This window comes from Marmota monax, unplaced genomic scaffold (genome assembly GCF_021218885.2).
Source record: "Marmota monax isolate L192 unplaced genomic scaffold, Marmota_monax_Labrador192_F-V1.1 WCK01_AAM20220418_F8-fsc00020, whole genome shotgun sequence".
NCBI classification, from domain to species: domain Eukaryota; kingdom Metazoa; phylum Chordata; class Mammalia; order Rodentia; family Sciuridae; genus Marmota; species Marmota monax.
Window position 1 is genome coordinate 85,868 of NW_026692912.1, and position 16,300 is coordinate 102,167.

Consider the following 16,300-nt stretch of genomic DNA (forward strand, 5'->3'; position numbering starts at 1 on the left):
TCAATATACTCACAAATGACATCATTTCATTCTTCTTTATGGCTGAGTAAAACTCCTTTATGAGTGTGTATGTACTTTCTTTACCCACTCATCTGTTGACAGAGGCCTAGGTGGGTTCTATAATTTAGCCATTGTGAATTGTGTTGCTATAAATGTTGGTATTCATGTATCAGTGTAGTGTGCTGATTTGAGGTGTTCTGGATAGATACAAAGGAATGGGATGGCTGAGTCATATAGTGGTTCCATTTCTAATCTTTAGAGGAATCTTCATACTGTTTTCTAAAGCAACTGTACTAATTTTCAGTCCTACCAACAATGCATACCTTTTCCCACAAATCCTCACCAGAAATTATTGTTATTTGTATTCTTGATGATTGCCATTATAACTGAAGTGAGATGGAATCTCAGTGTAGTTTGATTTGTATCTCTCCACTAAGGATGTTAAACTTTTTTTTTCATTTATTTAGAAAAATCTTATTACTTTATTGGAATGGATTTACTTAAGATTTTACAATCAAAATTGATCCATGACATACTTAATAAACATCTTCATCAGTGAAATAATAAAAATTAAAATTAGTTGCATATTTTTCTTCTCCATATCGAGAATAACAAGCTTTTTAAAATAAATATATATTATAATATATTAACTAGTTTTCACCAGTTTTATATGGACTCTAAGAGACAATTTTATTAAAACAGTATTTTTATCTTTATTTCTTATGAATTATATTTTTCATAGTAAATATTACAGAATCTTGAAGTTCATAAAACATATTCATATCTACTATTGCATATGAGCAACATTTCTGAACATTATTTGCAAGAGAAGGAAATTGCTACATTCCCTTTCCTCAAGATTTGAACATATGGAGTAAACAAACCTATAAAGTAATGACTGTATTACAATTTGATGAGTAGTTGAAAATGATGTAAGATATAATAGCATTGAGTTTCTACAGTAATTTCCTCTTCTCCAATTTAATGTGCCTAGTAATTCTAAAAGATCACAAAAAGTTCATTAGAGTGTAATGCCTTATAAGGCACTTCAAAATAGAACTTATTAGCAGAACTGCATATTCTTATACCAGAGTCTGATAGATAAGACTCACAATATTGCTATGATCATCTTTCCAACCTATCACCTGATTAATTTCCCAAAACACTACTAGCTTCATTTTCTTCAATATGCAACATTATCTCAATTCAGACATTGGAATAATTTTTTATCCTCATTTTAATTTGAGGTTTTTGTTTGTTTTACTTAGGCAAAGACTAACAAGATTGGAGTTTTAAAAGCCTTCTCACCATTGCTTTAATGTGAAGCAAATCATCTAAGCAATTTGTTTCTTCAATAGTGAATTTTAAATTGAATATCAATAAAAAGCTAGATTGTCCTTTTTGTAACTGAGTCATCAACTCAAACACCTGCTGTAGTGGTGAGTTATAAAGAAGAGAGATACAGAACAAAAATGGAGGAGGGAGGGAAAATATTTTTTAAAAGATGGCGGAAATAGTACTTAAGAGTAGTTTAAGCAGTATCAGAGACAAAGCTGGGAGTTCACTAATCTGATTAGGTGTTATAATTTATCAAGCAAGAAAAGAAATTTGAAACTCTATTCCAATCCAATGCATTCTATAAAACTAATGGAAATATGCAGTTTTTCTTTTTTATTATGTTACATTAGCTATAGAATATAGGAGACTGGTAAAAAAAAATCAAGTTTGCTGTAAAATGAAGAGCTTCATGAATGTGTTAGTTGTCTATGTTTACCTCCACGAACACTGGGAAATTGGGGACTGATGCCTGGTCAAGAAAAGAATGAAATATCCTATTAAATAATAACATACTATTTATAGTCTGAAACTCTGCTGGAGGTACACTGTACTAGATTGTTTATGATAATGATTTGCGTATAGCTTTTTTACATGCCATATTTTAAATACAGGAACAGTGGAGTATAAAAGACCTCTTACCAAACTTGAGCTTTGTCTCTCTAGGGACCAAACCATTTTGGTACATATCTTGGCATTTCACAATCCAAAAATAAAATATATCCTGTGAGAATGAGGAAAATCCTGGAACTGCTACTGGAAGATTTTGGACCTCACTGTGACTGCTATTTCATTTGCTGAGATGTTGTATCTTTTATCTCTATTAAAATCTATGTGACTATACCCTGTGGAGCTTCAATTACTCAAACCTACATAAAAATCTGTTAACTGTTGCAATTGGTGACATGAGGATATCTGAAACACCTTCATCTCCGTAATTTAAATGAGAGTTAAGGCTTTATTCAGAAGAAAAAAAGGTAAATTGTGGGGAGGTGGGGAAGAAACCATTAGTAACATGGTTTTGTTAATATACTAAAATTATTAAAAATATATAGCTCCAAGGCCACCAGTTACTTAATGTCACAGTAGCTCTATCAGCATTGAGAAGAAGAAATACATATCAGTGGAACTTGTGGCTGATAGATCTAAAGCTGAGAAAAGAACTAAATGGATTAACAGGAAGTTCAGATGGATGGAAGTTAAGCCAATTTGTTACCTGGGCTGCTTTACCAAAAATGAAAATACCAGAGTGATCCTAAGATTGCCAAGTCCACAATAGCCTGTCTGAAATGAGGAAGGACAGGCACTAACACGGAGTTAGGAAGATAATTCTTTGATTGGATTGTGACCTCCATTTAATCCATAGTCACTACTAAGATAATATATATTGTAAGAGCTGAAAATCAAGAGACATTAGAGATGCAGGGATATTATTCAAAGAGTTAGATCATACTGTAAATGAATGTCATCAACTTCCAGCTAACCCAATATTAACTTGGATTTTATGCATTAGCATAGAGGGAGATAGTTCCATTACTTTCAGAATAGTTGAATAGAAAGATTTGTTACAGGGCTGGGCTGTCACTTAGCTACAGAGTGCTTGTCTAGCATGCGTGAGGCACTGGGTTCGATCCTCAGCACCACATAAAAATTAAAAAAACAAAATAAAGGCATTCTGCCACTTACAACTACAAATTTTTTTCTTTAAAAAAAGAGAAAGATTTATTGCAGACTTACTCAGGATACTAAATTAACTACAACCTTAAAAGATCTAGGTAGATGGAAAAACTTCCAATCTGATGAGGTGGATAAAGATGGAGCTACACAAAGAATACCTTAAAGATGGAATAATCAAATTCCACCATTAGAGACTAAATGCAATCATCTTTCTGAAGCTCCAAAGACATTGAGAATGCAAGAAAATTTGGATTGATTATACAATGACACTGAAGTGTCCCCTAATATTATGCTTATGACACAGACAACTTCTCCAACTGCTCAGGTCATTTCATGTACTCATTTGAGAGGAAGGTGAAGTAGAAGAACAAGAGAATGCATAGATTTTCTAGCTTAACTTTCCAAAATGCCATTTAATGATGGGGAGGGGAGTCTATTAGGATTATTTAGTCTACTAGTATTATTAATTGAAAGTAGATTAATTTAAAGTGCAATGCTGGCTTCCTAAAATGATTTTAAAAGGGGTCCCTCATCTTCAACTTTTTGGAAAAATTTATAAAGGATCAACATTAATTCTTTCTCCAATGTTTGGTAGAATTCACCATTGAAGCCATCAAGACTTAGGCTTTTCTTTTGAGAGATATAAAAATGTCTCAAAGTCTTAATTTAAAAATGAAAGCAATGTGTGTATATTGTATCACCTCTACCAAAAATTATTACTGGATATGTATTATATGTTTGAGTGGAGGACACTTCACTTAGCCAAACCATTGGGTCATACAAATCTTCTGTTTATTCTTTTCTAAAAGAATAAGCCACATGGGAACTTAAGAACTATCAGAATACAATCAAATTCATAATATACATCAAGGAACTCTGTAAGATGTATGTATGCCAGGCGCAGTGGCACATGCCTCTAATCAGGAGGCTGAGGCAAGAGGGTCATGAGTTCAAAGCCAGCCTCAGCAATCAATGGTAAGGCACCAAGCAACTCAGTGAGACCCTGTCTCTAATACAAAATAGGGCTGGGAATGTGGCTCAGTGGTTGAGTGCCCCTGAGTTCAATCCTGGATATACAAAAAAAAAAAAAATGTATGTATTAGTACCCACAACTTTTTTGTATAATCATCCAGTATGACCTGTAGCCAATGAGGTTTATGATTGGCTACTGAGGACTAAATAATGTGGTTGCTTAGCCATAACTGACATGGCATTAACAATTCAAGATATGTACTATTATTTTATGATCTATTTTAATAGCATATTCTTTATTTCTATTTCAGAAGAAATTTAAATCCAGTATGAGTGGATTCCAATACATAATTACTATGCTCCCAGAAGACATTTAAATTCTCCTGTTTATTGCCACATTCTGTTGAGGTGGCACACTCAAGCAATTGTAAATTACTGTTCATTATTCTGATGACAAAATGCTGATATCTTAATCTGAATATTTAAGACTGAATTACAAGCGATGATAAATAATATAACCACCAGGGGACTGGCTGATTAAACTTGCTAAAATACAAGGCCAAGCAAACAGCAATATTGTCTTAGGAATTATTTGGTCTATTATTATTTCTTCCTTTATCAATCCAAGTAAGGTATTGTTCTATGGCCTCCAAATCAAAAGCACTTAATTGATCAGGTTGATTGATTTGTAGAGAAATCATATGTCATATCAAGAAACGTTATTATTCTTTATTTATGAAGCTGCCAGGAGATTGAGAAAAGCTAGATTTGAGTGGGGCTCTGAATAGCAGCAGGTACTCTTGGAGCTCCAAAGAATATTCAAATGTACGTCCCAGGAGATGAAATCCCAATTCTCAAATATAATCAGAAGTGTCCACAATATGTCATCACACTGATGAAAGCTTTTAACCAAATTCCATTACTTTTATCCTGGGAATACCACTGAGACTTTTCATAGATAATTATTGGAGGAAGCCTCAAGTTTTATGCCTTTTGGAAGACAATAGTTGGCCAACTGAGCATTAATTTAGATTTCTTCTATTATGGAAATATGGAAAATTACTTTGGAACTGAAATATGCATGTTATGAAGTATATGAAAAGAACATTCTAATACAGAAATGCACACAGGGTTCACTTTTAAATGGAAATTGCATATTCAAGAATATGAAATGAAGGATAATTGGAGGTGTCCATAGCATACATAAAAAGGCCTGCCATGTGTTTGGTCCCTATGTTAATCTCCCCGAGGAATTTCTTACCCCATAGAAAAATAGGCCTCTCCCCATGATCAGTTACAAAGGATGCTAAAGAAGCAGCGTCATATCTACTCAAGTAGAGAAAGCAGACGCTCAACCTCAAAGGAAACAATCTTTTCACTTGTTTACAATAGCCCCTTGAAAATAGAAAGATAAATCTGCTCAATGAGTATTAGCAGTGCTTCTTACTTTCAGAAAAACTTTATAATAACATGGTATACATTTTTATAATTTCTCAGATAGCAAGGCATGGTAGCATGTGTCTATAGTCCAAACACTCAAACACTCGGAAGACTGAAGTGGGAGGATCCCCCAGCCCAGGAGATTTGAGGATGCAAGCCTGGGAAACATAACAAGACCCCATTACAAAAGGAGAAGGAGGGAAGAAGGGAGGAAGCCATGGTTAGGTTAAGGTAACTTATTGGGCTTACAAACCTACCACTGATAGGACCACTGTTTTCTGAGGGATCTATGGGAAGTTCTTTGGCATGTCAATCTAAAGTGTATTTGGAGGTATGATAGTATCCTGAAGAAGTCAACATTGGGGTCCAAAATGTGGATTCAAACTCTACTTAAGCAATATGTCATTAAAGGCAACAACAAGTTTGTGTATAAGATGACTTGGACCAAAACATTCTAAAAAGGACTTGAACATAGATCTATGAGCCTTAGCATGAATCAACTTACTGGCCTATTGGTCCACATTAACTGCTTTAAACAGATTTTGGTACAATAGAAGAAAGATCAAGGATGTGGAAGAAGGGGATTGATAGGGAGGGAAGATTGACAGGTTAAGGGGAAAATAATTGAATTAATCTTAGCTAACTTTCCAGTGTACCATATGAATATACTAAGTGAATATCATCATGTCTATCCACAAGAAACTAATTTTTTAAGAAAATGTAAATAAATAGAAAGATAGGTAGAATAAAGGAAAGGAAACAGGAGGTTGGAGGAGGGGGAGGGCAAAGATAAGTACTGAGGACTTAATTGGAGCAAACTATACTCTAAGCATTTATAATTATGTCAAAATAAGGCCTAATGTTATGTATGACTATTATGAACCAATAAAAAATATATGATAAAGGGATGTTGGTTCATTAGGATAGGAAATAATGACAATAGACCTGGACAGATAACAGAGATTTAGAAAAAAATGGGGAAAAATTTTAACAGATAGGAATACAACATCCTAGGGCAGAAGAATGGGAAATATGCACAATAACCCCTGCACACTGATGGTATTTATTACCTCTACTCCTCCAGGTTGAAGAGGACTTAACTCATAAAGAATGGCATACTTTACCATAGATCATCCGTAAAGTCTTCAAATACTGTGGTAATGTGGGTTGCAATATATTCCTTATTTGAATTTTGTCAACACAAAAATGTACCAATTATAGGACATAATGAGGTCTGACAACATTCCCCCTAGAGTTTTGAAAAGTTTTTAATTTTCTATGCTTATATTCCTGACTTTAATTTGTTGCAAATATTAGGCCCCTCCCTATCTTTTCCAAGAAAGAATTTAAATTGCCTTCCTGTGTTAATAGCTAGTCCTTTGGAAGATATTTCTGGAGCTCAGAATGTAGAGAAATATTTATATCACCACAAAGTTCTCAATGAACCATGGACCATCTTACACCATTTTCTTTTTTTCTGAGATTGAACTAGAATACTGGGCCTGTGAGTTAGAATATTTTAGACAGACTCACCTATTGGTATTACCTGAAGGATACACTACAGGTAAGTGGAAACTTGAAGAAAATAATAGGAGGAGCACACTGTTTACTGATTCTCATTTGAACCCCCTTGCTTTATCCTGCCAACTATCACATAAAATGGAAAGCATTTCTTAAGGCTACAAAGGAAATGCTATTAAGGAAGAAAGCCAGTCTCAAACCAAAGGGAAAAAAAAACATTCCTCAGACTCAGGGGTACAGAAATGACATCAAAGTCATCTTCTTGTTATGTAAATACTCTTCCTCAAATTATGGATGTTAATTGTATATGGTTTAACTTTTTCATCTATTGAGTTTTCAGTAGCGTCATGGAGATTTGTATTATATTTTAGACCATCCTCTGAGTACCATTCACAACAAAACTCTTAGGTACAAACTGCCCTTACTTAAAGAAGAGGGGGAAAAATGGTTCCAAGTCTTTGAGTTTCAAATGTAGGTACTCTAAGTTCAGTGTTCTCTTCTAATGTCACATCTGCCTCTTGAAAAGCATCTATTCCTTTCTCTCCCACCCACCACCAATTCTTAAGATAGAAGGTACATTGGATTCCCCTCTGTGGTGCTTTAACCTAGAAATATCAATGTAAATTGGTGTGTTATCCCTCATCTTCTTCAGTAGACAAGCAATATGAACACTGTTACTGTACCTGTAATCTGTTTTTTTTAAAATCTCTGTCCCAAATATATAGAACTGCAATATTATAATCTGACCATCTTGTGGTCAAATAATATGGCCATAACTATGGGAACTATGTTTGAAAAGATTTTTAAAATGTTTTCTGAGATATCATGTGTTAGCTCAGATATCATATCACCCGTGTGGTTATATTATAACATATTAAAAAATTGTGGGATTCAAACTTTGTAAGAGACAATTATGATGATTCCTATACCTAATATAAATGCAATTCTTATTATATATAATTCTCTGTAAATAATAATGGATGTAAACTTCCTCTTCTATTAACCCTTTCTGGAAGTTCCTTGAACCAAGTTTCTATAATCAGTGCTTCTTTATCTTTTACTTATTCATTGACCAAGAAAGTAACTTTGAGTTACCTTTTAATTGTAACTAAATATGACCCAAGAAAGAACGAAATGGGTTTTATGTTCCTACTCTCTACCATAATTTTAACATATGTGATAACAATGAAACTTAAGATCCAACTAATGAGCCTCTGTTAGTCCCAATACATAAGTGAACTCCCAAAGCCAGAAGCTAGAACATTAGCGCAATTCCACAAAGCTCCCAGGAGGTGGCAGCAAATATTCTTTTCAGTTTATATGTGTTTGAGGATGATTTCCTATAGTGTTCAATACACCCTGGGGGGGTCCATATAGAAAAACCATAGACAAAATGAATGTGTACTGTTTCAAACTATGAACAAAGTCTCAATGAATTTACTACTTCTAGAAGAGAAATTCTCAGAGGAAAAGGAGGAAAGAAGACTGTCTTTAGCAAAAAAAAAAAAAAAAAAAAATGTGTATGAAAGGTTCAAACAGCACTCGCTCGTGCAGACACACACACACACACACTCCCACCACAACCCCATCCCCCAGCACCAATCCTGTAACTTATTAACTGATATGGTTTTTGGTTTTCTTTTATTCTGAGTTTCTGGTGAAGTGACTTTCACACTCAGAAGTGAAAGATACTGAAAATCCAGGCAGAAAGAGGCACTTAATAACTTTAGTAAGTGAAGCACCCAAGATCTACCTATGAAGGACCCAAAAAGCTTTAGCCACTTCTTCAAGCTAAACTAGATGTACATTAGTCACCAGGGACAGAAGTGAACTGGAAACTCAGGGGAAACAGGAAGATTTTCTTTTTGCCAAGGAAAATAAAAACTTTTTGATATCAATTTGACCTAAAATGAACTGCCATGTGTCTATTTCCAAAGGAAGATGAATTATGAGTCAAGTTCTCTATAAGCTAAAGAAGGAGCCCATGATTTCCCTGAAAAGCAATGATTACAAATCTACAAAACACAGGTCAAAGTTGAGTACTGATGAGAAACATACATGATCCTGATGAACACTCCTCCATTAATCAGGGCTAATACCAATGCCAGATTTATTTGAGTCACACTAAGGAAAAACCTTTCCAGTGGGACCACAGGACCTAATTTTCTTTTCATTCTCCTTTATTGTTGACCAATCACTCTATGACTTTTTAAAAAAATTTACCTAGATAAAAAGTTTGACTTTAAAAAAGGTTTGGTCAAACTAAGCTTTGATTTATTTTTTTTCTTTTAAATGACTCATTTTCCCTTTTAATCTATTAAATATTATTTGTATATGGCATCATGAATCAATTCTTTTTATTTTAATTTTTATGATACCTCCTTCCATTTAAACTACTGTTTTTTATCAGCATTTCTTTGTTGACTATGCCATATATATATATATATATACTCTTTGATTTATGCATGTACTTTTGTTTGTCTTTTTCTTTTATATTTAGGCTTTAATTAATCATTCACCTCTGTATTTTATTTCCTACTTCCCTATGTTATTTTCCTCAGTCTTTACAAAGCCTCCTATATTTCCCCACAATCACTGATTCCACTTACATTCTCTCTCCCATCTCACAGTGATGTGTTTGATTTGTCTCTATACATGCATGTATCCTGGTAAAATATGTATTTTTAATTTTAATAATTTTACAGTGATGTAGATCACACTGCTGCTTATTTTTTCAGGAATTTATTTATATTACTGTATTAATAGTCCATTTGCTTCCAATTTCTGTAGAGTGTACCATTGTGCATATTCACATGTGGTAGAACCAATACTCTGAAAATACAGTTTGCCTCTGACATTCTTTTGCCACAAAAAGTGCAATGATTAACATCATGCTTGTCTTCTTTAGCCCAAGGACAGACTAAACTAGGAAACATTCCCAGGACTGGAATCCCTAGGTTCTACCCAATTTTAATTTAGCCAGAAAACTTTCCATTGTATCAGTGAATCCTACCTGCCCCCATGTCTGCCATTTTGGGGTGATTTTACTTTTCCAATAAAAATAAGTAATATTTCATGCCTGTTTAAGTGATCACTTTTGAACCTTTAATAAACATTTTCAGATTTTCTACTGTAACATTACTATAAAATGTTGTTTCTGAGAATTTAATAAGCATTTCTCAGATTTTCTAAGTTTGAGCATCTCTCCATATACTTGTCAGCCATTTAGGAAACCACTTCTGTAAACTGCTATTGTATACCCTTTGACCAATTTTCTTTTGGTTTAAAGTTTTACATTTTCAATTATCAAGATTTTTTTATCCATTATAATATTGACCCCTTGTCGGTTATCCCCTGTATGATTATCCCTTATAATCAGCTTCTACATTCTATTAACTTTATATCTAATGTACTTCATTGAAAAGAAATTATTTATTTTGATATAATTAAAACCACCAACTTTTGCTTATAGTTGATGACATTTGAGATTTTGAAAGACTGTTTAGTTCACAAAGATATACTATATTAGCTCATTAATTGAAAATTTTCATTTTTCACATTTATATCTGTAATCCATTTGGTTTCCAATTTTATGTACGTATGATGACCCAAATGTCTAATTTTGTCTCTTTGGTAACCCAAATTCTAATTTAATCTCTTTTTTAATATAAAAGACATTTTCCTAACATTATCTACTAAATTTTCACTCCATTGCTGCTTTGCCTTCACAATTTTTATCTAGCTCCCATATGTACATGTGTCTCTATCTATGATCTCTTTTCTTTAACCTTGGATTATTTCAATGTACGTGCACTATTATTATACTATTTCTATTATTGGGGCTTTGTAGTGTATCCCAAATACAGATTCTTCCTTATTTTTCTTTTATAAAATTGTGTATGTTAAATTGTGTACTTTTATTCTTCCATACAACTTTTTAAATGAGTACTTACATTCCTTAAAATAAAAATTTGGGTACATTATGAGTGGATTCAGTTGGATGTAATGGGGTTGGCAGGGGCAGACTATTGCATTTTTATATCATTGATTAATAAGTTATACCTTCACAATTATTCATAGTTTGTTATTCTCTATATCATAATTTTAAAGGATTTATTGAAAGATCTCATTCAGACTTTAAAAGGTCCAGGGGCTTTATTCTTTTATTATTGTTATTACATTTCTAAAGTTTTCTAATCATTAATTTATAAATGTAAAGAGAACTGTTGATTTTTCCATTGATCTTATAGCCATAAATTTTACTATTTTTCCCCCTAGGTCATATAGATTTTTAGCCTTTATTTAACATTACTTCTGTTATTTTCTTGTCTAATGATTTTTACCAGAAATTGCTAAGCCTATGTTAAATGGAGGCTGTAAGAATGGACATTCTAACCTTGTAACAAATATTAATAAGAATGAAATAGCTATCTCCATTAATTACTAGCAAATAGTAATTTGATATGGGCTTTCTTTCAAATTTAGGAAGTTACCTTCTGCTTTGTGAACTTCAGATAAATTATATGAAAATTATGAATTGAACTTCACTAAATGTGTTTTCACATCTCCAAAATCATAACATTTTTTTATTCAGGTTTTTTATACCATGATTTGCAGTGATAGTTACCAAATATTTAAGGAAGGGCACTCTATGTCTCACAAAATAGCAATCCTGTCTCTTTAGAAATGTATGTAGCAGAGGGTTACCAAAACACAAACACTATTTTATTATCATTGAAATTATTTAAAATACAGATTTTAATATTAATTCTTACTTATTTCACTGGGCAGTTTTTCAACTATGACCTCGGAATTCTCTTTAAGAAAAAAAAACAGAAGAGTGATAAGAATCTGAAAGAATAGTGCATTCTTCTCACTTGAAAAACAAGTATAGAGGATAGGAAAGGTAGCAGAATACAACAGTTACTAATAGGGCATTATGTAAAAATGTGGATGTGTAACCAATGTGATTCTGCAATCTGTATTTGGGGTAAAATTAGGAGTTCATAACCAACTTGATTCTAATGTATGAAATATGATATGTCAAGAGCTTTGTAATGTTTTGAACAACCAATAAAAAAATAGATTTTAGATGGACAAAAAACTGGCATGTTTGTTTTTCAACAATATAACAACTAACTTTTAAATCTAAAAAAAAAAAGAAAAAGAAAAACAAGTATAACTGCCAATACTGGTTTTCTAAACTGTCCTTTTTGGGTGTTTTATAGGTTCCTGTGTGAATTTTCTTTACCAAAAATAATGACTGGATGTCAGTGACATTGTTAAATGTATATATTTTTAATAAAAACACTATCATTATAGATGATCCTCACCTGATAGTTCTTGCATGAGGTGTAAATAAACAAATTAGAGAAGACTACAATGTACAATGTCACCTTTCTTTACCAATAATAAAATTGTCTTTTTTAATACTTTCAAATTATTCCAATTTTGAAAAATACTTGTTAAAACATAAAAGCCCTTGTTACATTGAAGAAGAGAGTGGATAAATGTAAATATTTGTTGTTTTTCTCGAGGAAGGTACTTTCCTCAATGAGATTTTTCATAAACACTCAAGGAGGTTATATGTTACAGTCACTCCTCACCAGCAGACAGACTAAGATTAGAATGGTACTCAGTCACACAGGCCATACTATTATTTTGATGGAACCTAATCAATTTTTGTCTTTGTGGGCCCTTTTTTCCATTAAAAAGTTAAAAGTTATATTTTATTTCTGTATCAGTATAAAGATATATATTAATATTATATGCTAAAACTGAAAAGTTCACTTTTTCTTCAGATTTTAAAACATTTTCCTAGGCTCCTCACCGTATGACAGGCTTGCTGCATTGACAGCCTTGTGTTAATATTTCAAATAGATATAAGATTCTGTTGGGTAATATAAATGATTAAAGACCAATTAAGTACAACATGTTCATTAGCAACCTATATTCACCTCCAGTGACAAGACACAAGAGAGTGAGGAGAGTACTCTAGCAGAATGAAGAGACATGCTTCAAAGACTATGGGTCAGTTGTAACAACTTTATGATGGAAACTGCTTCAGTATTTTCAAAAATCCTCATTTATTTGGAACCAAGCTGGAAGTATAGATGTTTAACCATAGCTGATGATTTTAAAATATTGACCTCTAATTCACACTTTAAACACAGTGCAGACACCCAGGGCCAAACCAAGCACAGCTGTCTGCTGAATCCAGGCTGTCAGCCACTGCTTTGCAAGAGGCAGAACTTGTAGAAATGACAAGAAAATGGTTCGGGATCCAAAGCTCCTGTCTCTTAAGTCTGAGAAAGTCAGGTTGGGATCCTCAATGTAGTGAGCCAGATTTATAGTAAATAAAAAAAAAAAAAATTCTCAGAGTTACACTATTGCACCGAAATACAAAATTTCAGTAACCCAGACTATGATTCTTTAAAAAAAAAAAAAACAGCTCTTGCAGATATTATATTAACAGATTTCTGTTCTATCATCCACAGAGTTCTGTTGGAGAAAGTGTATAACATGGAAAGAATCAATGATTCTGTGTTGACAGAATTTGTCTTGGTGGGGCTTTCTGCCCACCCAAAACTCCAGACAGTTTTCTTTGTGCTAGTTTTGTGGATGTACCTAATAATCCTGCTTGGAAATGGAGTCCTCATCTCAGTGATCATCTATGATTTTCACCTACACACCCCCATGTATTTCTTCCTCTGTAATCTTTCCTTCCTGGACATTTGCTACACAAGTTCTTCTGTCCCTCTAATTCTTGACAGCTTTCTGACATTAAGGAAAAAAGTTTCCTTCCCTGGGTGCATGGGGCAAATGTTCCTCTCCTTTGCCATGGGAGCCACAGAATGTGTGCTTCTAGGCATGATGGCACTTGACCGCTATGTGGCCATCTGCTATCCACTGAGGTACTCTACCATCATGACCAAAGGTGTCTATGTGCCCATGGCAGCTGGATCATGGGTCACTGGACTTGTTGACTCCATGATACAGACATCTCTAGCAATACAATTACCATTTTGTACTAATAATGTTATTCATCATTTTGTCTGTGAAATTCTGGCTGTATTGAAACTGGCCTGTGCTGATATTTCAATCAATGTGATCAGCATGGCAGGGTCAAATCTGATTGCCCTAGTTATTCCACTGCTAGTTATTTTGATCTCTTACATTTTTATTGTTGCTACCATTCTGAGGATCCCTTCCACTGAAGGAAAACGTAAGGCCTTCTCCACCTGCTCAGCCCACCTGACAGTGGTGATTATATTCTATGGAACCATCTTCTTCATGTATGCAAAGCCCAAGGCTAAAACTTCCACTGGTACAGATAATCAAGACATCATTGAGGCTCTCATCTCTCTCTTCTATGGAGTAATGACCCCTATGCTCAATCCTCTCATCTATAGTCTGAGGAACAAGGATGTAAAGGCTGCTGTTAAGAATATGCTGAGTAGGAAAATTTTCTGATGAAATATGAATACTAATTTTTACTATATGACTTAGTATTCAAAGTAGCTACAGACTCAAAATTCAGAAACAGAAAATTACCACATGAAAACAAATTTACCATGTATCATTCAAAACCATGTGATAGCAATATTTCAATAGCTGTTATACAATTTTTTGTACTAACTATAGAAATGAGTCATGCTCCTTGTTTAAAACATAATTAATACAGAAATGCAAATTGTTGAAAATCTCTTAGGAATACTCAGCAAAAAGAAATCACTCTTCAACATTGAGAAAATAATAATAACCAAAGATATCCTAAAAAGCACTCTGTAACCTATAATAGGCACTTTATTAGTAAGCAAAGTAAATATTAAATGGCACATATATATTATGCATTCATTTTTAATTTGTTCATTTATTATTATTTGTTAACCACAAATATAAGCACCCTGAGGATAGTATTTATTAACCTCCAGCATCCCAAGGACCTATAACAAAGCCTGGAACATAATAAATGCCCAATAAATATTTTTAAATAAATAAGTGAACTACCTGATGTATAAAACCAGAAATGTGTGTCTGTCACAGCTGAGGTTGCAAATGTTATTCAAGAAGAAAACATGAAATATTCTGAATAAATACTCTTGGCATTTTGTCACTAAAATTTATTAATAGCTAACATATTACCTTTTGTTTTCTTTGTTATAACACACAGGAATTATACATATGTGCTTACCATCTACCATAACTTTTCTGGGCTTTGGTATATAATGAGACCACAATAGATGAAAAAATTCCCTAATAATGAATCCTAAGATTTAAATTAGTAAAATACAGATGACATAGTGGCAAAGTATTCCTGCTGGATTTTTGAGAGGAGTTCAGGTTGGAAGAAGGATTTCTTTTCTGCTCTTCACTGGATCACACAGCTTCTAAGCAGTAGAACTACACAGAACCCAACTGACAAATATCGCAATACAAAAATAAGTGGCATGAATGATCAGGTCGAATTGTTTGAAGGACTGAGGAGCTAAAAGGTTTGGAGCTTTGGGGGATAGACAGAGATGGCCCAAAATTGAGATTATTTACTGAAGAGTGCAGCCAGGTGGAGCAGCCCTCATGTTTACAGAGGAAGCCCCACTTAAACTCACAAAATTGAGTCTGATGTGGTCAACAGAGAAAAACATCACTTTTCCCAGCTCTTTTAAGAGTTTGAGGTAATTGAATATAGGACATTAATATAAATTGAAAGACAATGGATTCCTATAAGTTGTAACAGTTAGCCTATCATAACACCTTCTTCCCTTGCTAATAGATAATAATTGTTATATCATAATATTAAACAAGGTAATCTATGAACATCACTTAATAGTGCCTGGAAAAACTTAAATGCACACTCCCAATTCATTATTTTATAACTTTTAGTGTTGGGTATAATTTATTAGGTCCTAGTCTTTGAACTGGCACAAGATTTTCATCCTCACTTTTTAGGGAACAATTTTGATGCCATTAAACTATTGTCTCTGAGCTTCAAATAGACTTTTCTATCTTCTACTTTGTAATTTAGGATTAGCCACTGAAAACCCCATTTCTCCCTTGATATCCAGCTTCCATTAGACTTCACCAAAAGAACACTAGAAGGAGAACAGAATGTTGAATGAAGATAAAGGAGTTGCACCCCTCAGTCACTTGCTTCCTGTTCCTGTCAGCATCACCCCAGCTTTGGTTCTTCACCATGGCAATTAGGTGCCTCCAATATTACTTTTAGTTCTATTTATTTTTCTCCATTCCCCACACCCAGCAGACTACCAGTGCTGTCTCCTCAGAGCCTACTATCCCTTGCTTTTACATGTAGTAAAGTAAGAGCCCTGCCACAGTTTTATGTTCTCTTACGGTG

The 16,300-nt window shown here is 33.6% G+C and overlaps 1 protein-coding gene across 1 annotated transcript; it reads left to right on the forward strand.

The window, feature by feature from the left end:
- Nucleotides 1-13,464: 13,464 nt before the first annotated feature.
- LOC124097423 (olfactory receptor 13C8) lies at nucleotides 13,465-14,418 on the forward strand. The gene has a single exon (XM_046451912.2). The coding sequence runs from the start codon at nucleotides 13,468-13,470 to the stop codon at nucleotides 14,416-14,418; it is 951 nt and encodes a 316-aa protein (XP_046307868.1). The 5' UTR covers nucleotides 13,465-13,467.
- Nucleotides 14,419-16,300: the final 1,882 nt, after the last annotated feature.

What these genes read in the sequence shown, in the direction of transcription:
- LOC124097423 (XM_046451912.2), top strand. Translation starts at nt 13,468, where the DNA reads ATGGAAAGAATCAATGATTCTGTGTTGACAGAATTTGTCTTGGTGGGG.